Source organism: Hypomesus nipponensis, chromosome 26 (genome assembly GCF_054491055.1).
Source record: "Hypomesus nipponensis isolate SF chromosome 26, ASM5449105v1, whole genome shotgun sequence".
Taxonomy (NCBI): Eukaryota; Metazoa; Chordata; class Actinopteri; order Osmeriformes; family Osmeridae; genus Hypomesus; species Hypomesus nipponensis.
The window spans coordinates 7,745,961-7,771,772 of NC_140386.1; the positions used below are offsets into that span (position 1 = coordinate 7,745,961).

A 25,812-nucleotide genomic window follows, 5' to 3' on the forward strand; every position below is an offset into this window, starting at 1 on the left:
AGAGCCCAGTTTGGATGAGGGCCATCTTTGCCCCAGTGTCGTTACAGTGTCTCTGGGGCTTCTGGGGGGAGTTGGGGCAGGGGGCACCCACCCTCCCTGGGCTGAGAAACACTGTGGCCAGGGCTGGGGGAGGCCTGGGGGTCGGGTCCCACCCCCCCACCCCCTCAGAGAGATATTGGACGGGGGTTCCAGAGAGGCAGAGGGGGTGGAGAGGCTGGTTGAGGTCACCTCCCAGGCCTCTCATTAAGAGCTTGTCCCTCATTATTGCAGAGTTATGGGCCTCAGTCTCCTTCATAAATCCCTCCTTACCTACGGGCACCTGGGGAGTCACACGAACGCACACTGAAACCCCTCGCCCGCGTCTCCCCGACAGGGCTGCAGAGTGTCAGGGCTGACCCCACGCTGGAGTGACTAACAAGCAACCACCCTTGCTAGCCTCCCTCGATTTTTTTTTATGGCGGGCCCACTGGCCTCGGCCAGCTGCATTCCTGGCTTTACGAGAGCCACAGCCTCGTGGGTTTTGGGGAGGCAGTTTGTACAGTACACGGCCGATCTTGTTGTCAGACGAGGGTCTTCCGCGTCCGGGGCTCCTCTCACCTCGGAGGTAGACGGAAGCGCAGCTCAGGAACTAAGACGGTCACAAACAGGGGCCCCGCCCCAGAGACACGGCACCCTCTTACCTCTCGCCTCCATGGGGTTACCTTTTGAACTACAGGTGACCAGCGATGGTTAAATGTGTATGTGTCAATGTGTGTGTGTGTGTGTGTGTGTCCAAGTGGCGCCAGCTCCAGCTGAGCACCTCATAAACCCCTGCAGTCCGTAGGATACACACCATATAGTGTGTGTGTGTGTGAGAGAGAGAGAGAGAGAGAGAGAGGGAGAGAGGGAGAGAGGGAGGGAGGGAGGGAGGGAGGGAGGGAGGGAGGGAGGGAAGGAGGGAGGGAGGGAGGGAGGGAGGGAGGGAGGGAGGGAGGGAGGGAGGGAGGGAGGGAGGGAGGGAGGGAGGGAGGGAGGCCTGTGGGAAGAACTGACACCTTTGGCTCTTTCCTAGCAACACACACCCCTGCCCCTGACTGAGTGTCTGTCTCCCCCTCTGTCTCCCCCTCTGTCTCCCTCCCTCCCTCTGTCTCCCCCTCTGTCTCCCCCTCTGTCTCCCTCCCTCCCTCTGTCTCCCCCTCTGTCTCCCTCCCTCCCTCTGTCTCCCCCTCTGTCTCCCCCTCTGTCTCCCTCCCTCCCTCTGTCTCCCCCTCTGTCTCCCTCCCTCCCTCTGTCTCCCCCTCTGTCTCCCTCCCTCTGTCTCCCTCCCTCCCTGTGTCTCCCTCCCAAGCCCATCCCCACTGATGCCGTGACCTTGGAATGTGTGTTTTTTTTCCTCTTTGAGAGGAGGCGCTAACTTGTCTGAACCCCTGCCTCTGTCCCCTGCCTCTGTCCCCTGCCTCTGTCCCCTGCCTCTCTCCCCTGCCTCTCTCCCCTGCCTCTATCCCAGCTCCTCCTGGACAAGAGAGTGGGTCTGAAGAGGTACGAGGTGGACGGAATAAAAGTGTTCTTCTACTTCGACGAGGTGAGGGGCGCGGCCGCGCCACACAAAGCAGTCTCTCCGAAATAAACACCCCCACACTGCAGCCTGCAGCGCTCAGGACAGCCAATCAGAGGCCTTCTGTGTGGTCCTAATGGTGGGTTTGCCCCTCCCCCCCTTCACAGATCTCCAGTCAGTGCATGACGTGTGTGGCCTTCCAGGCGATCAGGGAGTACATAGTGGGCAAGACAGCACCTGTTCCTGTCAAGATCTACGACTACTACGAACCAGGTGTGCTCCGACGGTGATTGTTTAGCAGGAAAAAACCCTTGAACTCTCGGTGATTTACCCAACGGGGTTCCTCTTCGAGGAAATTGCCGTTTCTCTGGCGTGCTGGTCGGGAGTGTCATCATTATTTGTCTTTGTGTGTGTCTGTGTGTGTTTGCGTAGCGTTTGAGGCCACTCGCTTCTACAACGTGAGCGAGAGCAGTCCGCTGGCCCGGGAGCTGTGTGATGGGACGACCTGCAACGAGGTGGAGAGTTCAACCAATCAGTGGATAGGTGAGATACCCCCTTCCCTGGCGCACAGACCTCCCAAACCAGAGAGAGAGACACAGAGAGAGAGAGAGAGAGAGTGAGAGAGAGACAGAGACACAGAGACACAGAGAGAGACGGAGAGAGAGCTGCTGCTCACGTATGGGGCTTTGCTTAAAGGAGGTGACTCAGGTTCCCAGAATGCACCTCTGCGTGCCCTGCCAGGGCCTGCCGCCGGGGCTGACAGGAACCAGAGAAGCAGCCCACATAGAAACTGCCCCCGGCCTTGTCATCTGCCAGGGTTTTAGCTTCAGGGAGAGCCACGCACTTGCTCTCATTACAGGGGACCCGTGTTGCTACAACAGATGACTGAGTTTGGCCCCGTCTCCGTGGCGACGAGAGGTGACCCTCGGCGTGTTGACTGTGTGTTTGGCCGAGGGGGGCCAAGACGCAGCTGGCTGCCATGCCCAGGCCCCAGGGCATTCTGGGGGATTACTCAACACACCCCTGAGCGGCCCGGGTCCACACGCTCAGAGACACTCTCTCCTTCCTTTCCCTGCTTGTTTTCCCTCTCTCTCCTCCAAACGTTCCCTCTCTGCCCCTCCTCTCTCTCTCACACACACCATGCGTGCGATGACATCAACATTTTCTCGCTACCTTTTCCCCTCGTTTTTCCCCCTCCGGCTAAAACAACTTTTTTTTTTCCCCTTTCCCCAGGGTTTGTCCAGGGGAACCAATGCAACAACGTGTTTGGCTGTCTGGAGGAGGAGCGGTTTGAGCGTTGCACCTGCTACAGGGACTGCGGTTACGACGGGGAGCCTGTGTGCGGCTCAGACGGCCAGGTGTACCAGAGCCTGTGCCAGATGGAGGTGTCCGCCTGCCGCAATGGGACCCGCATCGAGCAAGTCCCCCTGTCCCAGTGTCCCCAGAGTAAGACCTGCTCTCCGTGTGGGTGGGTGTGTGGGTGGAGGGCACGGCTGTTGAAACAGCTGTTCCACTGATTGCTGGATGGAGCGTGTTTGAGGAGTGCTCCTCCTCCCCCCCTTCCACTCTCTGCCCAGCTCTGCTATATTACAGGGCACCCTCAAATGACAGAGTGCTTTTGTACCAGGCCTTTGAAAAAACGCGGTCACATTCCTTTCCAAACGCACAGACGCGACAACAAAGGAGCATTCTTGCTGCAGAGCGGACAGGGACGAGCCAGAGACCAAACATTTACATTTAGCAGACGCTCCTATCCAGAGCGACTTACAGTAAGTACAGGGACATCCCCCCCCGAGGCAAGAAGGGTGAAGTGCCTTGCCCAAGGACATGTCATTTGGCACGGCGGGGAATCGATCCGGCAACATTCTGATTACTAGCCCGACTCCCTCACCGCTCAGCCATCAGACTCCCAAGCCCCTCTGGGAGGATGGGACTGCCCGGCCCAGTTGGCTATAACACTTTAGATTATTAATAGATGACAGAGATGGAAATATCTAGGGGGACTTATGTGAAGGTTCAATTCAATATTTACAGTGAAAGAAAATTCCAGTCTTTACTCTCTTTGTTAATGACTGTGTGTGTGTGTGTGTGTGTGTGTGTGTGTGCAGTGGAATCTGTGGTGAAGGACAGGGAGCCGGTGACAGACGAGCAAGCAGAAGCCGTTCCCATCTCCATCCACACAGGTACTCTACACAGATGCACCAAGACTTCAGTCATGCAGACTGCTGGTGTGTGTGTGCGTGTGTGTGTGTGTGTGTGTTTGATATGGTTCTGCCTGTGCTGACACGCTCCTCTCCTGCAGCTGTCAGTATTCTTGCCAGAGTTCCTCTCAGTCAAAGGTCTCTCAGGTTCAAAGAGGTGTGCCGGAATACCATTAGAAGATGTCGTTTCACACTCTCCAGTTGGCATGTATAAAGCTAGGTGGTTCCAGTAAATGGACATTGCACAAACTCTGTCACTGTAATCCAAACCACTTTGACATTTCAGAATGATCCTTTTAGAAACATAAAGACAGTGTTAAATTAGATGTCCTGTGCCAACAAGTTGTCAGTTTTTCCAAAGGGCAGAAGAAATGTAGGTCTTAGGCATGTTCCTTCCTAGTGAGGGCATGTTAGATTAACACTGAGTTAGAAACATAAGTATTTCATTTGTGGACAAGGTAAACATGTTTGGAAAGGGGGATGTTTTATAATCACACAGTGACCTCTACTGGCCACTGGGTATAACCAATGGATCTGTTCCACCCAGGAGCATTGCACGATGTGTGTTAATAAATACTTATTTTCGAATTGTGCACGTAATAAATGACACATTTTTGCCTGGAAACATCTGTATAAGGAAGGTGGAACTTCCCCTCTCTTTCGATCTCTCTCTATCCTTGCTCTCCTCCTCTCCTCCCCCATTTTAACCCCCCTCTCCTCCCCTTTCCCCTCTTCCACCCCTCCCCCCCCCCTTGCCCTCTCCCACCCCTTCTCCCTCCCCCATTGCCCTCTTCCTCCCCCTCTCCCACTCCCCCTTTGCCCTCTTCCCCCCTTGCCCTCTTCCTCCCCCTCCCCCTTCCCCTCTCCTCTCCCTCTCCCCCTCCCCCTTCCCCTCTCCTCCCCCATGCCCTCTCCCACCCCCTCTCCTCCCCCTTCCCCTCTCCTCCCCCTCTCCCTCTCCCCCTCCCCCTTCCCCTCTCCTCCCCCTCTCCCCCTCCCCCTTCCCCTCTCCTCCCCCTCTCCCCCTCCCCCTTCCCCTCTCCTCCCCCATGCCCTCTTCCACCCCCTCTCCTCCCCCTCTCCCCCTCCCCCTCCCCCTCTCCCCCTCCCCCTTCCCCTCTCCTCCCCCATGCCCTCTTCCACCCCGTCTCCTCCCCCTCTCCCCCTCCCCCTCTCCCCCTCCCCCTTCCCCTCTCCTCCCCCATGCCCTCTTCCACTCCCTCTCCTCCCCCCTCCCCCTCTCCCTCTCCCCCTCCCCCTTCCCCTCTCCTCCCCCATGCCCTCTCCCCCTCCCCCTTCCCCTCTCCTCCCCCATGCCCTCTCCCTCCCCCTCTCCTGCCCCCCTCTGGGTTCCAGGTGAGGAGGAGCCGGGCTCCATGGCCGAGATGTCCTACTACTCCTACGAGTACGACGCAGACGCCGAGCCCTTCGCCGTGGACGGAGAAGACCATTTTGAGCTGCCAGCGGGGGAGGAGGCAGGAGAGCAGGGGGTGGCCGGCAGATAGCCAGCTGCCCTCGCCGGACGATAGACACCCCTGAGAGATGGTACGGTCCGCCGAAACTCCCGCTCGGGCTGAGATCAGTACACGGCACATCGAATGACACGTGTTCCCCGAGATCCTAACCATGTGTCCTGTCGTCTGTCCTTGTCCACAGAAAGCCCTCCCCTCGCCCAGCTCCATGCCGCCGCTACAAATTGTACATTGTTTGTGAATATGTTAGAGTGAGCCGAGGAAGAAGAGGAGAGTGTCCAGGCCAAAAGGAAGCTATGGTGGGAGTGTGTGTGTACGTGTGTGTACGTGTGTACGTGAGTGTGGTGTGTGTGTGAGTGTGTAGGAGGGTTTTGTTACCTCCAGCCCTCTTTCTTCACCTTTCATATCATCGGTCTATATCATCCCAGTCCTTAAAAACATAGCTTCTTTGTTACCCTGTGTAGTGTCTTTAATCTACTTTTAATAGTCAAGTATTTATGTTTGTAATTACAACTGAGTTAATACGTTTTTGTTTTTTTTGTATCTGTGGTATTTATTTTTAGCTAGCGTATTTGTTTTTTTATTTGCCTTTTTATTTGTCATTGACCTTTGCCCCCTTACACCCACTCACTGTCTTATAGCATGTCAAATATGACAAGATATATGGAGCACATTTATCTAATCGGAGAAAGAAACAATATATTTCTGTACGTTTATTATAGTGTTAAGATGCTGGAAAGAAAAAGACCGATTACTATTAGTTTTTCCTTGAGACAGATAAGCTCAAATACTTTTTCATTCCACACTACCAAGCTACAATCATCTACATATAACACAGGGATAATATTATACAGCTGTAACTTTACTGAGCATACAGGGATTTGATTGTGCAGTACATAAGCTATTTTGTTTTTGTAATACGTTTACCCATGAAGCGATTCTCCCTTAAGTAAGAATAAAGTTTGGAATTCCTGTAAATGTACCAAATTTGATGTAGCCAATCCCCCCCATCCTTTACAGAGCTTTTGAAAAATACAAGAATAAACTGTGTATACTATCATTGTCTCTGTTGTCTGTGGTATGCTTCTGTCTACAGCAAAAAGTATTTTGTTGAGCAGAAGTTTACTGTATTTCCTACTGTGTGTATGTGTGTGCGTGTCCCAAACATACATATAGCCCCCCTGTTTGTCCACTGCCTTGACAGTAGTTTACCCTGGAGGTCATTTCCTGTTTGCTGTTTGCCTGTTTGCAGAGGCTGACTCCTTGACCCCCGGGCAAGACTCTGTGTGGTGGGCTGGCGCGTGTGTGTGTTTGTGTGTATGTTCGTGTGTGTGTTTGTCCCTGTTAACGACAGACTCAGGTTACTTAAGCAGCGGCCAGCAGAGAGTTAGAGCCGGTTAATGTTTAATGTTTGTTTTCTAGTCAGGGCACTTGTCAGTGCTCCATATCCTTTGGAAACATGCACTGCATGTTTTAGTTGGACTAGCTGGTCCAAAATACTTTGGCTAAGAAGGTTGTTGAATGGGTCTCATGTTGTCGTACCTCACGCCATACGGCCCACGCAACTGTGTACCACAACACTGAAATACAAAGTAGCTGGTTTGATGGGAGTTTATTCGGTTTGATGGAGTAGTTTAGGAACCCATTAAGGGACAGAGGAGGTATTAGCCAAGCTCAGGAAACCATGTGGGAGGTCTGTCTCCTGGAACCGTATATCCAGGATTGTCTCCCTGGCAACAGCCTGCATGGTTGAAGAGTGATATTGTGTCGCCACACAGCGATGAACAGAGAGAGTGAAAAGAGAAAGGGGGTAGAGAGGGGGATCTTGGTTTCATGGATTGCTGTGAGGAGATAGCGTTACATGAGAGTGAATCGGAGGGGTGACATTGTCACAGCAGCACATCAAGGAACATCTTTGGCAGGGGAGCTCTTCCGAAAAGGCAAGCGGGAGATCTGGTTGAGGTGAACCGACAGGTGAAAGGTTACACATTTTGGGGGTGATCGAGCTCAAAATACCAACGCAGGGATCTAGTCGAGGTACCTAATCATCAGAGACAGAAACTAGGATGGTTTCCAGATTTAGGGCTGAAGACTCTCTATCTCTAATACGGAGATGAGCTTAACTACCTAAGGAGTTAAAGGACCTGTCGGCCAACATTAGTTTACAGCCTGTGTAGTCATCTATACCGTAGTTGCTACTCTGTGATTTCATCCAATTCCTTTTTATTAGTGAAATTGTGCTGGAAAATGTGGCTTGATCTTGATAGTCGTGTTTAGATTGACACCTTTCTGTGAAGTGTAGATTGCTTGTGTTGCTGTTCTGGTCTGGTTCACATTTCCAATGCGTGCTGCGAAGTGAATGCTTGTGGATTTTTTTAAGTAGGTCCAGGGATTCAAGTTCACAACCTCCTTGACCATGGGGGAAGTGGAAAAAAAGCGCCCCATCATTGCTGGAAAAGAGAAAGGTGAGGAGATTAAGTCTTGCAAAGGAAACTACTGTTTTAAACATTTCTCAAGATTGTGTGCAGAGAGAAAAAACTGCTCCTTATTCAGTTATTCAGTGATAATTCATCATTCTCATTTAGTGGCCATTACAGTAGCTGTTAACAATGTTCACTGCAAAAAGGAAGCACTGACTGATAGGACATGATCCTTTTCTCAGGGCTTGAGTTATTTAGTGTAAAAACTCCTGACCCACAAGTGGCAGTGTGTATGCATTGACAACTGAGTATCTGAATGTTGATGTCATGTCATTCCCCAATGCCTTGGTGACTTGGTGAATTCCCCATAGCCGTTTTTTTCTGTTGCCGTGGCGGCGCCAGCTGTCAGGAACATCCGGCCAATCCAGCTGGGCAGATCTACTGCAGCTACATGAACATTTTTCATTTCTCCAGAGACAAAAGTGAAAGACAGTTATAAGCTTTACATTTTTCAGCTCCCTCATCACTACACTGGCTGTACCACACACCTAAATTCATCAAAGTATTTGTATGGACTAAATCTTCTCTTTAGTGCATTTCATGTGGGTGTGAACACCTGTCTGCGAGGTATTTAGCATATCGTCTCCACAGGACCCGGGCCTGGCCGATATGCACTGCCACCAACCATTGGCTTCATTGGTCATGACTTTACCAAGCCAACAAGCCCTGCTTACTCCTTCCACACCAGGATGAGCAATAACCGTAAGTTCAGGAGAGTCAGAACTCCTCGAATCCTCACAAGACAGTCATCACCAAGGTGTAATCCTTCGTGAAATGATGATACTGTAGAAGGCTGCAGTACCTAGTATCCCTACCTGTATCTACATGATTTTGTTATATCAAATGATATCCTTTGGAGGGAGACAAATCTCAAAATCAGGATCATATATAGTCCGACAATGTTGTATGCATTTTTTTTAAGCGCTTCCTCTTTTGCTTTGACAGTGTACAGTGTCGACTCCAGTCCTGGGCCGCAGTATTACATAGACGCCAAAATGACTCGCTTCGGAAGGGACGGCAACCCTGCATACTCCATGTTAGGCAGAGTGAGGGGACCAAGTAAGTTCACGCCACCCGCAGCGTAGCGGAAGCTTGGAAGACTGAGCTCATCAGCAGCCTGACACACAAACCCATTTTCTTCCCCCCCCAGAGAGAGTGTTCCAGACTCCCGGCCCAGGCGCCTACAGCCCTGAGAACGCTCCTCCGTGTAACAGTCAGCGCAGACCTCCATCTTACACCATGGGATGCCGCACGCGTTATCGCACCGTGGACCCTGTGCCGGCCCCTAACAAATACTCTCTCCCCGCCCTGATGGGGCCCCAGGTCCCGACCAAGCAAGCCAGCGCCAGCTACACCATCTCGGGGCGGTGTAAGTCTGGGGGTCCCTCGGAGGACTTGTCAAAGACCCCCGGTCCCGGGAGGTACAACAGCACGGATCCCAGCGTCTACCTCCCCCGACAGCCGGCGTTCTCCATGCTCGGTCGCCACGGCTTCCCCGCGGACGCCACGGTGAAACCAGGGCCCGGAACACACAACCCAGAGAAGGTGGTCGTTCACAAGCCCCGGGCGCCAGCCTTCTCCCTGGGGATGAGACACTCTGAGTTTGTCACTCCGCTGGTGGTCAATGCAGCTGACTAAGCAGACACATCTTCATAGAAGTCTGACCTGCGGTTGAATGGAATTCCACTTTGATATTCAATAGACGTGAGCAAATGTGATTCAATCGATGCAGAGGTCTTAAGGAATGAATAAACGTAGAATTAGAATGTAAACAGTATGTAGAGCAATACGTTTTATTTGTACTGTTCAGAAATAACAGTACTGTCTAAGAATCAACAAAAACTTTACACATTTATCAAAATGTATGTTCTGTAAGAATATATAAATATTCACACAGTAAATAAAAAAGTAAAATACTGAACATCTCTTTTCGACTGGATCATATGCTCCATAAAACATAACTCCATTGGTCCATGGGTTGCAAATAAAGCTAATCTTGACAAGTAACTTAACATCAAAGAAACACATGTTATCCAGACGAGGTCAAATCTCCCACGAGAAATCCCATCTTCATACTGTTGCAAGACTTAATCAAACCAATCACAGCAGAACTGCTCGCCACCTATTAAATGGGGCAGTATTTCCTGTCCTGAGCTCTCCTTGGCTGCCTCCATCTTAAATCACCTCCACAATTTAAGGGAAGGAGTTTTTCGGAAAAACTGCAATTAAGGGATCTATACTAAACACCGACACACGTGGAGAGATGCACATTGTGTATTGTCAACAAAGACTACAGTATACAAATCAACAAAGGCGGTTTTCCTCGACTGTTCCATCTCAGTCTTTAGGAAGGGGTCTTCTGAAGAGCAGTATGTGAGGTTCTGGGGAAAGAAGCACAAAGAAATGTCACTAGTCTTCATGCGATCGAGTACAATTTGAATCGGTTTTCAAAATCCAGATAGCTTTGGGTGAAATCTTTTCACATCAACATTCGCTAGATAAGATGTCAAGCGATGAGTATTTCGATGTTGCATGTGTAACCTGCCACGCCTGCCAAAAGGACATTTCCACCTGTGTGGCCCATGATGTCATATTTACTGAACGTGACATCTCAGCCGGCGGTTTCTCACCTGGCTTGTGGATCATGTAATGGATCCATCCTTGGCTCTGCTGAACCCCCAGCCCCCTCCACTCCTCCTCTGTCATCAAATGGGACGAGGGCACCAGTTTTGACAACTGCTTTGGAAGCATAACGTGCCTGAAACAGAACAAACATCTCAGACCATAGCTGGATAACTAGCCAACTAGCGTTGTTCATGACATGATTAGTTACCTGAAGTCATTCAAATGTGACATTGACAGTTCAAAGCTTAGCAGTGTCCTGTAGCAGTTCAAGGACTAACTAATAAATAAGGATAACAAGCATTATATCTTACTAGATACAGTAATGCATTATTTATTAATTGTATTAGCTAGCTAACTAAAGTGGCTGGCAACAGTACAGTAGCTCTTCTGTAGCTAGTCTAGTATTATGTAATAGCTCCAACTGTTTTATCGCTAAGTTACTGTATCTGTAGAGCTACAAACAACGTTAGTCAGGCCGCCTAGCTAGATACTATCTTCTGTATACGTGTTTAGTTTGGTTAACCAAGCGACTGTACTGCTTATTGGTAGTCTAGCTAAGCTAGTATCTAGCTAACAAACACTGCAAGATATGTCAGTGCACTGCAGTGCTGGCACATTGCTCAACGTCAAACATAAACCAACCTGTACTCGAACTCTTCATCCGTGTACTTGTCAGAATAGTAGATTTGTTTTTTTGACATGTTTAACAGAATATAACACAGCTTGCTGAGTTGTATCCCTCTAGTTCTGTTTTAAACGTTAGCTAATGGATATCAAACAGCTGTCGGTGTTCAGTTTGAACGGGAATGGGCGCTAGTCGTCATCTGGCGGTGGCAGTGCTGCACATTTCAAACTCAACGGTCCCTCGCTTTGCACGGATTGGTGAAGCCGCGCGCGCACACAGGAATTGACGTCCCTGGCTCTCACGTGCTGACGTGCGCGGCGCTCAGAGTCTTATCGTGTTACAAACAAATGTTTGTTTGTAAATCTTCAACTGGGTTGAGGTAGAGGACTTGATAGATAATTCCATTCTCTCACAATGCAATCTAAATACATGCAATCTACTTGTTTACCAGAACAATCCAGGGACCCACCAACTGACTGATCTTTTAATGACTTATTTGTTGCGTCCTATCAACGTATGCCTTTGAATTGTTTGAGTTAGCTATGCACATTTGCCAAATGTCAAATTTTCGATCACATTGAGGTCTAACCACATTGGTTCCTGTCACGTTCGAGCGCAGATATGCAACTTTTCGCTTTTTCTTAAGCCTCGTCCTACTAGCTTACTGGTGATATTTTACTGCTCATGTGCTTTGAGCAGGTGAATACTAAAGTGCTGTGTTTTGTGTAAAGATATGTTTAATCAAAATGCCTAGATTGATAAAAAGTCAAAATGTAGTATTTTAATTTTGAATACATACTGTATGCGTGTTAATGCCTTAGTAAACCACACGATAATATTGTATTGTTATATCTCATGTACTGATATATAGATGATGTAGACAATTATACATTGTTTTAAAGTTTTGAAGACATTTATCTTTCTTTAATTTAGTTATATTAGTGGGCTAGGCTACAGGGCAGAGTGACCCTACCAGAGGGTTATTTTACCTTTGATAGCTTTCTAATACTCCTTTGAACAAGTTAAGGATGTGATTGGTTGTTTGAAGGGGGAGGAGGAGGTGGTGTGTGTGTGTGTGTTTGTGTGTGACTTGCCTAAGAGGCGTACAGGTTAGTGGTAACAGAGACTTAATAGCTAAATGTCACTATGTTGAAACTTGGGTTCATTCTGTCAATCTCCTGAAACTGTGGAACCAAACTCAGATATCAACACCTTTGATGTGTAGGTGAGTTCTGGCACACTTTTATTAGCTGCACTGCATATTGAGCCACAGCATGAAAATGTCATATTTTCTATCTGTAGTCAGGATCTGTTTGCACAAACTGTCTATCTGGCACAAGCAAAGTTTCTTGTCACGCACAGGCATTTTACTGTCGCATCAGCCTTTCTCAGCCTCGACAGTTTCAATCGCTGACCTTTTTAAAAAAAAGAAGCGTGACATGTCTTGGGCATTTCTCAAAAGCCTTTTTGATGGCAGAAAAGAGATGTTATTAGGGTGTGTTTATCACTCTGCCAAGTGATCCCATGAATTCATCCATCTGCAGTGCAGTCATAAAACACACGTCGTATGACCTGTGTCTTCAGAGGACTGGAGTCAAAAAACGTTTATGGGCTCACAAATCTTCTTTTCTCTCTAACCCTATATCACAGCAGATATCAGTCTGCTAGGATCCTGCATGCTATACGTCTTCCTTTTGTCAGGCCCGACCTTGTGTTTTGATTATCTCCTGCGACGAAGGGCATACAGTGTAACAACGTGAATCCTGGGTCTGCTTCCCCGAAAGGTGGACCTATCAAATCCCTGCTTAACCCATTTTCCGCTTCTCTTCGGCAGTCAGAGAGTAAGAGGTTGAACTGTGGAGGGGGAAAATGCCTGGCTTCTCTCGATGATGGCCTGTACAGCTCTCTGGGGAGTGGGGGTTTGAAGCAAGGGGGCTGGGGGGGTTTAATGGGGAGAGAGGGAGGGGGAGGGGGGGGTGGGGTTGCAGTGGGAGGGTAGTGGAAGACTTGAGAGGGGGAGGACTCAGACCGATGGAGTGGGTTTGAATCTTTGTTTTCTTGTCTGTGGTGCAGCATCATTAGTGGTCGGTCACTGGGTACTAGTTACTTTTTTTTGTGTTGTTTCAAATTAAGTCTACGGTCACAAACAACACAAAACACGCACACACACAACACACACACACCCCTCTGTATTTGCTCTGTCCGATGACAATATCATGAAGCTTCAGAGCAGGTCTAAAAACAGTATTTCCTGTTTTTTTTGCATCGTTGAGGCAGTACTAAGATTGGCTATATCACTGGCAGTAGAGCATGCATGGCTCATGTCGCAAGAGGCCTCTGATGAGTTAATAAACAGATGAAAGGTTTCCACTGGTGTCATGAAAAGGATGTGGCACCTTCCATTGGTTTCACTCCACGCTAACAATCTAACCTATAGATTACAAAGCTGAGACGGGAGAAGGTAATGTACATTTATTTCAAAATCATTCTGCTCTTACTTTGTAATCAGATCAGCCCGTAATTATAACACCCGGTTCATATCTTTGTTTCCTTCCCCTGTTTTGAGGTTCACGTTATTCACAGCTCAATTCAGTACAAGAAAGAGGGGAGGGGGAAAGAATGCTGCGTTTGTATTTGTCTTTTAAAACGTTGGAGTTGGAATTCCTCCTCCCTTGTAGGTCGTAGTGTCTTAACGTGCGGCGAAGCAGTGGCTGTCGTCTCCATGGCGCTGTGGCCGTGTCGTCGTCGTCGTGGTGTTGAGTGCAGCTCTGCCGTGGAACTCTCCCTGTGTCTTGTATGTGGGTGTGTGTGCAGAGGGAGGACGAACGAGGCCGACGTGCTTTAGCTAATGCTGCCTGAGAGCAGCTGGGCAGGGCAGGGCTAATAGACGAGCAATAACACGATGACATCACCCAGAGAGAGAGGGAGAGAGAGAGAGCGAGCATGGGGGGGGGGGGGGTGGAGTGCGCGAGAAAGCTGTGCAGAGCAGCAGACTGAGGGCCAGCTCAGAACACAGGGAGCCGCGAGCGCTGTGAGGAGAGACCGCGTGTGACTGGGAGAAGACCGGACAGGACAACCTCCCTCCCCCACACCCCAGACAGGGACACGGCTCTTTCCGGAAGGATCGGCAGATTTTCCCGTCCTTTTCTTCCATCACACCCTCCCTCCCTACCCCATCCCGTTTCCCCTCATCCTCTGTCAGTGGACCCCCCCCCCCCCCCCGTCCTCACGGCCCCTGCTTCGGTAGGCCTCGCCGGGCATGCTACTTAAGCCAAAGTATGGCCGCTTCCGCAACGACTCTGTGACCTCCTCCGACGACCTGATGCAGAGCTTAGCCATGAGCGGCAAAGTGGTGGCCAGCCCGGTCATCCCCTCCTCCGCCCCCCCCAGCCTGCCGCTGCCTCCCCTACCGCCCCTGGAGCCTTCCCCCCGGCCCCCCTCCTCCGCAGCCCCGGCCCTGGCCGACTCCCCCTGCCTGGACGGGGAGCAGGAGAGGACCACCACCTTCTGCATGCTCATCCCCAGGATGCCCCAGTGGAAGTTCTCCAACGCCCTGCTCAGCCGGAGCCCCTCCAACTCCAGCTCCAGCTCCTCCTCCAGCAAGGACTCTGGCAAGGCGGCGGCGGCCCCCTCCCATGCCTCCTCCCACGGGTCCGGCGGGGCCTCGGTCAGCGGTCCCGTAGCCAGCCTGGCTGCAGTGCTGAACTCCTGTGACCCTGTGTGTGTCACCCCCTGTTCCCTACAGGCCATCGGTCGCCTCAGAGCAGCGGCCGTCTCCAGCAGCCCAGGAGGCCACGGTTTGGGGGCCGCAGAGGCGGGAGGGAGCCCCGGAGGTCCCAGCATCCCCGGCTCCAGGTCAGGGATGAGCCGCAGGACCAGGGTGGAGGGGATGTGGCTGGGAGGAGAGGACTTCAATCAGAAGGGCAGCTTCATGCACAAGCCCTCCCAGGGCTGGCTGCACCCAGACAAGAAGATCACGGGAACGGGAGCCTCCTATATTGTCAGGGTGAGTGTGGAGGCACCTAGCGTCTCTGTATGTCTCTCTGTATGTTCTCAGTGAATGTCTCTGTGTCTCTGCCTGTCTGCATGGCCCTTGTGCCTCCATTGCCCCTGTTTGTTTTCCAGTTTTCAGTAATTCATTCACTTTAAATAGTAGGTCATTCTACCTCTGGCTGGCCTCATTCCAGTTCATTAGGGAATTGGTGTTCCTTGTAAACTGGCCGGAGGCAGTTGACCGTTTAAACCGCTTCTCAGAGGTACAAGCGAGTGCTGGAATAGCAGGCGGTGTGCTATGCAGCTAATATGGCGGGGCCAAGCTTTAGGAATACATCATTTAATCCGAAGGGATGTGGACTGTGGGGCTGCCTGCCACGCTGTGTGTGCCAGCCTCTCTGCTCCACAGTGTGGAGGTAAATAATCAAATGATTAGTCGTCAGGGGCGCTGTATAATCCAGCGTCGGGGACAAAAGAAATTGGAGTCAATGAGTGGTGAATAAATGAATGGTCAGCTGACCGCTATTAATGGCGATGAATAATGGAATGAGGGCTGTGTTGTGCATGGCTTTTTGTCGCGTTGGGGTGCGTAAACATGCGCGTGGGAGTGGCTTTCCTCGCGAGTCCGATCGTTTATTTGGATTTGATAATGCTTAATCAATACGGTTTCATTTCGCCTATGAACATTTGCATGAACGTAAGCCGTCTTTATAATGACACCGTCCCCCGCAACACCCTTCCAATGACAAATGCACCGTAGATGATTGTAAATGTGTTTATTTCCCGAAGATACATAAGAAACCGACAAAATATGGGTACATCCTTTTTGTGCCGCACAGTAGCGTCGGCCTACAATGTCCCCCACGTGCCACATCAGTAGTGGTGACACTTTCTCCTTCGGAGAAATGCCTCAGGCTCACCAAGGGTTACCATCCCAGGCAGACCGTGTGACGTCAATGTCAATGATCTCCCCTCAGCGATCTCCTCCAGTCCCACCCCCCACCCGCCCTCCACACACACACACACACACACACACAGCCTCGACCTCAACGAAGCGACGTGGCTCTCGATTAGCAGCGCCCGGGCCCCAGCACGCTTTCTAACCACGTTACACAGGCACCCTTCATTATTCAATTACATTTTAATCACAGTCGTCATGTGATGGAAGAGGAAGAGGGCCGCATTAGCCGCCTGGACGGCCGTGACCTGCAGGGAGGCTTCCCCCGCCATCCACCAGCGTCCCTCCGCTCTCACACACCCCCACCTCGAACCGTAGACCGGAGGCTTTCTGCCTTCCCCGGCCAAGCAGACAAACAAAACAACAATGTTTTGAGCCTGGTGTCGTCTTTGGGGTAAACGCTCACATGCAGACTGCTGTGTGGTTTTGTCTCCCAGCCCAGCAGAAAAACATTGACAGACATCAGAATGGCAGTTAGCCTCCTCGTCACGTAGCCTCCCCTAGCGCAGGCCAACAGAGACAGGCAGCCTCAGCAAACACTGTGTTTCACTTCCTTCCTGCCACTTCCTGTCTGCCCACGCAGCCCCTCTGAACAGCCCCTGCCAGCAGCCGCGGTTGGCCTGCACGTGCCGCTCTGACAGGGCACCGCACTGCATGCTGGGAAAGCAATCCCCTGCAGCTGCTGAATCAGTCAGATAGTCATGGTGAAGCAGTCAGTCAACCATCCTACCGAAGCAGTCAGCCAGCCATTGTGCCTAACCAGTCAGAGGAACATGAACCCAGGCAGGCTGGGCCTCCATCCCTCCCTCCATCCCTCCCTCCATCCCTCCCTCCATCTCTCCCTCCATCTCTCCCTCCATCCTTCCCGCTATCCCTGGTTCTGCATCTGGCCTGACCAAGCTGACATTAGATAATAAACTCTTGAGTCGTACAGGATGTTCCGTGTGCCAATGAGAGAGCAGCTAGATTGGCTAACACGATAAGATATCCTTCACTCGAATCCACTTCCTTCGAGGCAACGTAATAAGAGAGAAATGACCCCTTTCTGAGGCACATTTTCTGCATATCTGAAGAAAGTTTCTTGGAAATTCTGCTTGCCTAGTTTCAGGAATAGACTCGTAACAACTGAGATCGAGGGAGAGATAGAGGGAGGGGAGAGGGAGGGAGGGCAGAAGGAAGAAGAGTTAGAGGGAGTGATAGAGAGAGAGATAGAGGGAGAGAGAGGACAGATGGGGGGGGGGGGCGGAGGGTATGGTTGCAGTGCGTCGTGAAGGAGAGGGAGGGTGACAATGAAAGCATTGAAAAGACAGAGGGAGAGAGGGAAAGAGAGAGGAGGAAAAGACCAATGATTGATCCCCCCCCGTTTCCTAATCTGGTTAGGATGTCTGTGTAGCTCTCAGGCAGACTAGTTAGCTGGGAGAGTCATGGTCTGCTTTCGCTCCAGACAGCCACAGGAAGTCTCGCCGACGAGCCATCTATCAGTACATCCTGGTTTGTTTTAAGTCAAATTAGGATAATACAGCAGGATAGTATGGTGGAGTCGGCCTCGGACGTCGTTTAGAGAGGATGACTTGCTCGCATGCGGCTGATATCGGGCTTGTTTTCCTTGAGGAAGAGGAACACTGCTATCAGTAGAGGAATACAAATATGTTCTTGGGTGGACGGTATCTGCACTTCAGCAGAAACGGCCCAACCCCCACACACACACACGCACACACATGCACACACACGCACACACATGCACACACACGCACACACATGCACACACATGCACACACACGCACACACATGCACACACATGCACACACACGCACGCACATGCACACACATGCACACACACACATGCACACGCACACACAGCGAGATGTGCGCACAGAACACCCACCTGCCAATGCGCACCCGCAGATGCGAAATAACCCCCCACACACCCAAACACGCATGAACAACCACGCTCACGCAAACAAACACACCCACGCGTACAAAACAAGCGCACAAACACACACCTCCCTCTTGCCTCGGAGCTCTTAGTGCCACTAATCAACTCCGAGGGCCATTACCACCTCAACCTAGCCATTACCCTGCCACTCTCACAGTCTGCAAACCACCAGGGCTCAGTCTAAAGGGACACGTCCAGCACTATTAGCCTGTCGTGCATTTGAATAAGTAATCACAAGACGGCCATGTTACCGAGGAGGGCTTATCTGGCCCTGTAAGAACTAGACTCAGAGGACATTGGCACGAGGCTAGCTAGTTAGTAATGGCTAGATAGTTTTAGCTACCAGTTGGAAAACCAAAAAGGAAGTTTGATGTGTATGTGAATGGTTTGTGCAAAACCTCAAAAGAAAATACATTCAATCGACCACCAACAACCCTAACCCAACCGCTGCACAGTGTCCGATCCTGCATGTGAAGTGAGCCCAGGATGTCCTGCATCAGGGTTGACCCCACGCCTGACCTACAGCACTCCTGCATATTACGCTCTGATTGGATTCATGTGGGGACATGGATCCTCTGATAAATCAATGCATTTTTAGGAATCTGTCAAAGCTGTGAGTCATGGTGGGTCATGTTTGTGTCATTGCAGTACATGGGCTGCATCGAGGTACTGAAGTCTATGCGTTCCCTGGATTTCAACACCCGGACCCAGGTGACAAGGTAAGCTGGGGGGCTGGACTGGGCTGGACTGGGCTAGGCAGGGCTGGGCTTATATTTTTGCAAAGGCGAGCAGTTTTTCTACATAGCCAGATGGATGTCAGGGTTAGTTTGGTTGTGACTGTGTTTCTATGTCGTTGAAAATGGAGGTTGGGCTTACCTCGTAGTCCCTCCCTCTCTCTCTCTCTCTCTCTCTCTCTCTCTCTCTCTCTCTCTCTCTCTCTCTCTCTCTCTCTCTCTCTCTCTCTGTCTCTCTCTCTCTCTGTCTCTCTGTCTCTCTCTCTCTCTCTCTCTCTCTCTCTCTCTCCATCTATCTCCCTTCCTCTCTCTATCTCTCTCTATCTCTTTCTCTGTGTGTGTCTCTCTCTCTCTCTCTCTCGCTCTCTCTCTGTCTCTCTCCCTCTTCCATGATCGATAGGATGAAATCCAACCCCCCCCCGACTCAGGGCTTAAGTGCACATGGAGCGAGGCAGAGATGGAGTGATGGAGATCCATTATTGATGATGTTCGCTAATGACTGTGGAAAGCTGCAGCAGTCCTCACGAGTACACCCCCCATGCCCCCCCCCCCCGGTCCTCACACTCTCCCCTGCCCCCCCCTCACCCCACCCCCACCAAACAAGGACAAGGTCCGTGGGGGTCAGAGGAGGTACCCGTCACCAACCAAATTAGAGACAGCACCTTGTTTACGTGTCTGTGTGGAGAGAGGATTTAGACATAGTAGTCGACTGTACTCTTGAGTTTATGGGAAGTCATTTGTTTTCCAATTCAGGCCCACATTTGTAAACAAATCTGTTGTGATGACCAATTATGGAGATTAATCTGCTTACGTGGATGATCAAGATCAGTTTAGTCTGAACTGCGACCAATTCAGAAGTCTTATATTAGATTCAATTTGAATGAGTTTGCTCAGTGTGTTCAGTGCTTTGTCACTGGCTGTCAACCCAAAGATTGTTACACAGGCATGAACTCAACATCTGTGAGTACAACGAAAATGAACCTTGCGACTCCACCCTGGTCCCTGTGCTACTGACCACAGACTCAAACGCCAAACCAGCCGTCCTGAGACGCTGTCCTTCCGGGACCGCGCCAGCGCTGTTGTCAGACAGCCAGTCACGCGCAGAGCTGTTTGAAAAAACAAACTAAAATCTCTGCGATGACAGCGAGACTGTCCCTGCTTTTTAAATATTTACGAGTCATTCGATAGGGGCAGGGTCCTCTGGCCCCACCTCCTGTTATCCTGCCTGTCCACAAGCCCAGGCAGACCCACTGCACCCTGCCTGTCTTCTGGCCCAGGCAGACCCACTGCACCCTGCCTGTCTTCTGGCCCAGGCAGGGACACGATAACATCATAACAATAACAAAGTGTTCATTTTGCAGGCGCCTTTTCCAAAGCAACAAACAGGGAGGGGGGGCGGGGGGGGATTTGAACCTGTTATGTCTTATCTACAGGGAAATTCTCTTATCACAAAGCTATATTCGTCCTATTCCCATATAAACTCCTTACAGCCACCAGACTGCGACAGCTTGAATCTTAAACAGCTAGTTTCCACTAGTCGTTTATTTAAGCAGGTTCCTAATTCATTCTGGTTGTAAGTGCTGTCATTTATATGCTTTGCCCCCTAGCGGTACAACCCAACAATTGAATGTGATTACTGACACGTCACATAAACTCCAAAGAGTGCAATCACCCCTGGCTACCAGAACGTTCCAACCCTCTGTTGTTTGAGGATTGATACTTTGAACTGAAAGAAACTCAAACAAGGTCCATTCAGACAGATTGACGAGGCTGTGCACCATGGGAAATCCCTAATTGTGGGTCTCAGACTTCCAGAAATCCTTGTGCTCCACCAAACCACCTGGCTTCCAGGATTCTCCCACCCTTAGGGACTCACCCTTTGCTGGTTGGACTTGCCGTGACCTTTGCCCCGAGATGGTTCACTGACTTGACCTTTGACCTAAGCCCGAGGTAGTCGCACAGAGCTGCTATTGATCAGCTTGCAAAATGTTTTACCATGACGAAGACGATGACGGTGGCTGATGATGATGATGATGATGCACCATTGTCTCTCCTAGGGACGCCATTAACAGACTGTGTGAAGCCGTTCCCGGGGTCAAGGGAGCTTGGAGGAAGAAGGTAATAAAAAACCTCTTTCAAGGTACCATGAGCAGTTGTAATGGGCAGACGATGTACAGTATTCGCCCCTACAGAATGCCGGGTCTTTAGGTGCTTCGCTGAGCACGTTGTGGACGTGTGCTGACGAAAACACGGGTCCTCTCATGTCTCTCCTCTGCAGACGGTGAACAAGGCCCTGAACTCCATCATGGGAAAGAGCAACTTGCGCTTCGCTGGCATGAGCATCGCCGTCAAGATCTCCATCGAGGGTCTGAGTCTCCTCATCCCCACCACGCGACAGGTGAACACACACACACGCGCGCTCTCACACACACACACGCTCTCACACACACACACGCTCTCACACTGGCCACCAGCAGGCGCACTCAACGCTCAACGTTTGCCGTGCTCGCTAGATGCACCTGAATGGACGCCTCTCCCTTTCTCTCTTCCCCCATCTCTCTCTCTCTCGTCCTCTCCCAGGTGATCGCACACCATCCTATGCAGTCCATCTCCTTTGCTTCGGGGGGAGACACAGTGAGTTCATCTCCTCCTCAGATTCCCTTCTGTCCTTCCTCCTCCTTCGTTTGGGGGAATGGACCGACTGCCAGGCAGCACATATCTAGCTTGACTGTATTTCCAGGATCTCTGAGTTAGGTTCTGATGAATCTGTCTTTATTACGTTTGTCCCTTTGTTGCAGGACACACCTGATTATGTAGCGTATGTGGCAAAAGACCCAGTCAATCAGAGAGGTATTTCCTTTCTGGTTATGTTTCTTGTTGATAAAGTGACGTTAAATGTCCCTTTTTATTTTTGACTTATTATGTTTGACCTAACCAGGAAGTGACTCGTGTGTTTTCCCCCCTCAGCATGTCATATCCTGGAGTGCGGTGACGGCCTGGCCCAGAATGTAATCAGCACCATCGGACAGGCCTTTGAGCTGCAGTTCAAGCAGTACCTCCACAGCCCACCTAAAGCCATCCCTACTATGGAGAGGTAAGACAACGACAAACACACACACACACACACACACACAGCAAGGACCAGGGTCGGATATAATGACATTTTCCACAAGGATTCACCTCGGTATGAAACTAGTGGTCATGTGATAGTCATGTGACACACCAGGCTATCTTCTCAGGCTTGTGATACCCCTCCTCCCTCCTTTGGTCACAACAATTAGAAGGTCCATTTAAAGCAGGGTGTCATCTGAGCGCCTGCCTCCCTGTCGGCGTGGAGACGGGAAGTCTCCAGAGATGACCTGTTCCGCTCTGGTTTCGCATAAATCTCCGACAATAGCTTCCCAGGGGCCCCTCGGCTTTCATATCTCATTTCTGTCCGTTCGTGTCGGATGCGGAGGTGTGTCACCAGATCTTCTCTCTCTCTCTCTCTCTCTCTCTCTCTCTCTCTCTCTCTCTCTCTCTCTCCCCCCCCCCCTCCCGGATCCGTCTTAACCGTGTGTCGCCCCCCGTGTCCTCAGATCCATCAGGACGGACGAGTCGGCCTGGGGCGACGACGAGGACTCCTCCGAGCACGACTACTACAACAGCATCCCCGGGAAGGCGCCCCCTGTCGGGGGGGTGGTGGACTCGAGGCTGAGGCCCTGCCAGGGCGCGCTGGGCCACGTCCACAGCCAGCCGCAGAGCAAGGCAGCACAGGTGAACCTCCGGCCTCATCCGGCCCCGGCTCCCTTTGATGTTTGTCCCGAGACGGATGACTGACGGCCCTGGCCCGTCCCTGCCTCGTATTGTTTACACGCAGGAAGGCTCTGGGAACGCGACAGGCAGCCCAATAACTGTCGACTAGATGGACCTGCTGTATAATTGCCAGATATAGATATGCTCGGAGATTGAAAACAGGCCCCTCTTGTGTTGCTTAATGGGTGAGAGAAATCCAGCATCTTCTCTGCAGCCGAGGCCTCGAACGTCGAAATCGTATTACAAGAGGCCGGATTTACAGTGTGGGGGGGGAGGGGGGGCATAGAGGTCTCAAACAAGCGCAAGTTCATTATCTTTGGCAACGGTTGTTTATGGCTGTTCTTGTGTGGTGTCTGTTTTCAGATTGGCTCCCCTGCTCGTAGAGACACGGCGTCCTATCCCTCAGGTCAACTGTGCTACGAGTTGCACTGGGACACGGACCATAACGGAGGCTCAGGTGAGACACCGTGTGGCCAGAGATGGAACTGCGGGTCATTTTTGTTCTGCAAGTCACGATGTTGGAAATTGCCAGGGGGTCATATCAATCTCAATCTCGTAGATTTCATGTTTGCGTGTGTGCGACAAGCTGTAAAATAGGGTGTTATGGTGCCAGGGGGAAATCAAACACGAGTCAATCGGTCATCATTTGCTCTTTTGTAGAATTTCCTTAATTTGAGACATGTTTCTGTTCATACACCCCAGCATGCACTGATCACATGTGAATTGGCTCGACAGGTTTGACGTCAGATGGCTACCTCTGTGCGGACGGCCACCCCTCAGGGAGCCGGGACTACGAGGAGCACCTGTACGTGAACACCCAGACCCTGGAGGCCCTGGAGCAGGGGGCCGGGGGGGCCCGGGTCCCCGAGAGCCCCAAGAAGGACATCTTCGACATGAGTGAGTCTCCTTAACCCTCCACGACCGCTCGAAAGCGTGCGTACGTGTGTCGACATCGCGACATGTCTTGTCTGGAGCGTGTGTGTGACGCGAGGTGCGTTTTTGCTGTGTGAGCGGCAGGGCCGTTTGAGGATGCTCTGAAGCTGCACGAAGCTGGGGGGAGCGGAGCGGCTTCTGCCGGGCCCGGGCCCGGGCCCGGGCCTGCTTCCGGGGCTGTTTCCATGGGCGGTGTGATGGTGCTGGAGGACCAGTGGCCCAGCCCCCCGCGGCGCCGCGCCCCTGTCGCCCCCACCGAGGAGCAGCTGCGCGGGGAAGCCTGGTACCACGGCCGCATGAGCCGCCGCGACGCCGAGAAGCTGCTGGTCCGAGACGGGGACTTCCTGGTGCGGGATAGCGCCACCAACCCGGGCCAGTACGTGCTGACCGGCATGCACTGCGGCCTGCCCAAGCACCTGCTGCTGGTGGACCCAGAGGGAGTGGTGAGCAGCAACCCTCCTTGCATTTCCCGTCGCTCGTCCCTTCGCTATCCAAATCGGGGGAAAATTCTCGAAAAAGATCTCGATAGGGCATTTGAGTACCGCGCAAAAGGTCTGAGGTTCAAATCCCCCCCCCCCCCTTCTGCCTGTTGTCCCTTAGGTTCGCACCAAGGACATGCTGTTCGACAGCATCAGCCACCTGATCGCCTACCACCTGAAGAACGAGCTGCCCATCGTGGCGGCCGAGAGTGAGCTCCACCTGAAACAGGTGGTCCGGCGGAAACAGTGACCCCCACCAACCCCACCCTCCCTCCCTGACCCTGCCGGACCCTGCCCGAACTGGTGGGTGTGGTGAGCGACAGAGGCCTGGCGCCGCGGGGAAAAAACGGCTTGCTGTCTAGCGTCGAAAACGTCCATTTTGTTGTTCATTTCTGCTCCCTCGGTCAGGATCTAGAGAAGGTCGCCCACGTTTCTGTGCGAGCTCCAGAGAGGAGGGGGCCTCCACGTCGCCATACCCCCAGAACCGGAGCTTTCTCTGGGGGAAGCTGGACAGCGGAGACCCCCGTCTGCCTGGAGAGAGAGGGCTACCTCCCGCAGCTTAGCCACAGTGTTCACGGTCTTCACTCCCCGCCTCAGCCGTCAGCTTACAGTCATTAACTAAGCTAACCCGCAACACCTCAGACAGGAAGTCCAGCCCACTGAGCCCAGTCTGACCAATCCCGGGGCTGGAAATCCTGAGTTCTCAAAGGGTCAAGGACATCACCAGCCTTCATCACAGCTGCGTTACGCTCATTTGTCCCAGAAGCGTGAGATGATGCACAAAGCGCAGGATGAGAGATGGTTAGAAGCTTCTCCTTGGTTTCATCCACAGCTACTGACGAGCATATCCTATTCCCGTGGCTCCTGGTCCTGTACGAACAATTCTTAGAGAGAACAGACTGTACCGTCATAATACGTTTGAAAACACATCGGCCAAGCTTCATGTGTCCCCTCCCCCCCCCCCCCGGAACCTTTCAGTCTAACTCGAAAATAAACGGCCACCATTGACAGGGAGACGCCACTCTCAATCTGAATGATGATGAAGGTGAAGGACAGTTTGTATCTCTTTGCTCGGATCGTCGTAGCCGTCCGCGTCGCACCAATCAGGGTGATCGCTGTTAGCTAACCGCTAACCGATTAGCCTCGCGGTGCCACACAGTCCCAGCTGCACGATCCCGCCCTTTGCCTATAGGAGATGTCGGACAACGGTTTGATTGACAGCTCTCCACGCCCCGAAGCAAAGACGACGAGCACGACGCAACCCTGAGGTGATGTCGAGGATGAGCGTCCGTCGTTGTTTCACCAGCGACCGGTTTGTAACGGGGGGTTGCCCACCTGTAGTCCTCACGTGTTGTGTGTCATCACACGAGAGAGAAAGAGAGAGAGACAGAGACACAGAGAGAGAACGAAGGGAATAAAAAGCTTGGTTCTTTCCCCCTGTTGAATGTGTTGATATCGATCTGGTCTGGTTGTGACTAGATGTAAACCATATTTTATCCATATACCGAGAGCCCGTCAAAGTTCAGTGCCTTAATATATCACGTGTTTTGTCTTTTCAAAGATGACTGCTCAGATTACACATGACCCACAGGAAAGAGGATTGTTTTGTGTTCGGTACAGTGTGTGTAGGGTGCGCTGTCGTTTTCCATAATGCCAAACCTTACTTTAACAAAGCAAATCAACGAACAACATCAAATGGAGGTAAAATCCCAACCTGCTATCGTGAATTCCGTTTTATGCTGCTGGTTTGTAGGAGTTGTTAAGGGTTTGAACGTTGTTTAAATCCCACATCATTCTGAAAGACTGACCTATTTCACTTTGCTTACCACAATATCAGTTGTCAAATAAATGATTTCGGAGCCGTTTGGAATTGAGTGGTGCCATCAGTGATGTATAACAGGTCTTTGCTGTCCTATTTAGGCAGGCGTCTCTGTCACCCTGATTTAAGCTTCCCAGATCTTCCACTTTGCTTTCTCAGGTCTTTTCTTGTATCTCGTCTTCTGTAATGCATTTTGTCAATAAAATTCAAACCGATGTTCCAGTGTTG

At 51.4% G+C, this 25,812-nt stretch overlaps 4 protein-coding genes across 8 annotated transcripts in view; 3 read left to right on the forward strand and 1 right to left on the reverse strand.

The window, feature by feature from the left end:
* cpamd8 (C3 and PZP like alpha-2-macroglobulin domain containing 8) overlaps positions 1-6,264 on the forward strand; it is a 29,102-nt gene extending 22,838 nt beyond the window's left edge. The window contains exons 37-43 of the mRNA XM_084693039.1: positions 1,487-1,561; positions 1,702-1,807; positions 1,967-2,077; positions 2,768-2,980; positions 3,643-3,717; positions 5,092-5,280; positions 5,392-6,264. Of these exons, the coding sequence (XP_084549165.1) occupies positions 1,487-1,561; positions 1,702-1,807; positions 1,967-2,077; positions 2,768-2,980; positions 3,643-3,717; positions 5,092-5,240 (729 nt within the window). The 3' untranslated portion in view covers positions 5,241-5,280; positions 5,392-6,264. The remainder of the gene's footprint in view (positions 1-1,486; positions 1,562-1,701; positions 1,808-1,966; positions 2,078-2,767; positions 2,981-3,642; positions 3,718-5,091; positions 5,281-5,391) is intronic.
* A 1,126-nt stretch (positions 6,265-7,390) lies between these two features.
* On the forward strand, positions 7,391-9,590 carry cimap1d (CIMAP1 family member D). 2 transcript variants are annotated; one of them, XM_084693072.1, is made up of 4 exons: positions 7,391-7,672; positions 8,279-8,389; positions 8,633-8,746; positions 8,838-9,590. In XM_084693072.1, the coding sequence occupies exons 1-4, from the start codon at positions 7,624-7,626 to the stop codon at positions 9,323-9,325; spliced, it is 762 nt and encodes a 253-aa protein (XP_084549198.1). In that variant the 5' UTR covers positions 7,391-7,623; the 3' UTR covers positions 9,326-9,590. The 2 variants fall into 2 exon arrangements, with proteins under 2 accessions (XP_084549198.1, XP_084549199.1); XM_084693073.1 differs by having other exon boundaries at positions 7,612-7,672; positions 7,999-8,389; positions 8,838-9,586.
* Positions 9,519-11,201, reverse strand: cks2 (CDC28 protein kinase regulatory subunit 2). The gene is made up of 3 exons (XM_084693074.1): positions 10,955-11,201; positions 10,318-10,445; positions 9,519-10,068 (listed from the first exon to the last, which is right to left on the reverse strand). The coding sequence occupies exons 1-3, from the start codon at positions 11,011-11,013 to the stop codon at positions 10,025-10,027; spliced, it is 231 nt and encodes a 76-aa protein (XP_084549200.1). The 5' UTR covers positions 11,014-11,201; the 3' UTR covers positions 9,519-10,024.
* A 703-nt stretch (positions 11,202-11,904) lies between these two features.
* Positions 11,905-25,799, forward strand: shc2 (SHC (Src homology 2 domain containing) transforming protein 2). Of its 4 annotated transcripts, none has more exons than XM_084693080.1 (13): positions 11,905-12,162; positions 14,683-14,943; positions 18,473-18,543; positions 20,616-20,676; positions 20,837-20,956; positions 21,139-21,192; positions 21,357-21,408; positions 21,526-21,652; positions 22,137-22,314; positions 22,717-22,810; positions 23,089-23,250; positions 23,371-23,729; positions 23,887-25,799. In XM_084693080.1, exons 2-13 carry the CDS (start codon positions 14,800-14,802, stop codon positions 24,013-24,015), a joined length of 1,551 nt encoding a protein of 516 aa, XP_084549206.1. In that variant the 5' UTR covers positions 11,905-12,162; positions 14,683-14,799; the 3' UTR covers positions 24,016-25,799. The 4 variants fall into 4 exon arrangements, with proteins under 4 accessions (XP_084549206.1, XP_084549208.1, XP_084549207.1 ...); XM_084693082.1 differs by having other exon boundaries at positions 11,905-12,158; XM_084693081.1 differs by lacking the exon at positions 11,905-12,162 and adding an exon at positions 13,008-13,398.
* The last annotated feature ends 13 nt before the right edge of the window (positions 25,800-25,812 follow it).

Coding starts and splice junctions, on each gene's coding strand:
- cimap1d (XM_084693072.1), top strand. CDS start 7,624: ATGGGGGAAGTGGAAAAAAAGCGCCCCATCATTGCTGGAAAAGAGAAA. Junction 7,673..8,278: donor CATTGCTGGAAAAGAGAAAG/GTGAGGAGATTA, acceptor TCGTCTCCACAG/GACCCGGGCCTGGCCGATAT. Junction 8,390..8,632: donor CACCAGGATGAGCAATAACC/GTAAGTTCAGGA, acceptor TTGCTTTGACAG/TGTACAGTGTCGACTCCAGT.
- cks2 (XM_084693074.1), bottom strand. CDS start 11,013: ATGTCAAAAAAACAAATCTACTATTCTGACAAGTACACGGATGAAGAG. Junction 10,446..10,954: donor GATGAAGAGTTCGAGTACAG/GTTGGTTTATGT, acceptor GTTCTGTTTCAG/GCACGTTATGCTTCCAAAGC. Junction 10,069..10,317: donor TTACATGATCCACAAGCCAG/GTGAGAAACCGC, acceptor TTCTTTCCCCAG/AACCTCACATACTGCTCTTC.
- shc2 (XM_084693079.1), top strand. CDS start 14,197: ATGCTACTTAAGCCAAAGTATGGCCGCTTCCGCAACGACTCTGTGACC. Junction 21,653..22,136: donor GCCATCCCTACTATGGAGAG/GTAAGACAACGA, acceptor CCGTGTCCTCAG/ATCCATCAGGACGGACGAGT. Junction 22,315..22,716: donor CGCAGAGCAAGGCAGCACAG/GTGAACCTCCGG, acceptor GTCTGTTTTCAG/ATTGGCTCCCCTGCTCGTAG.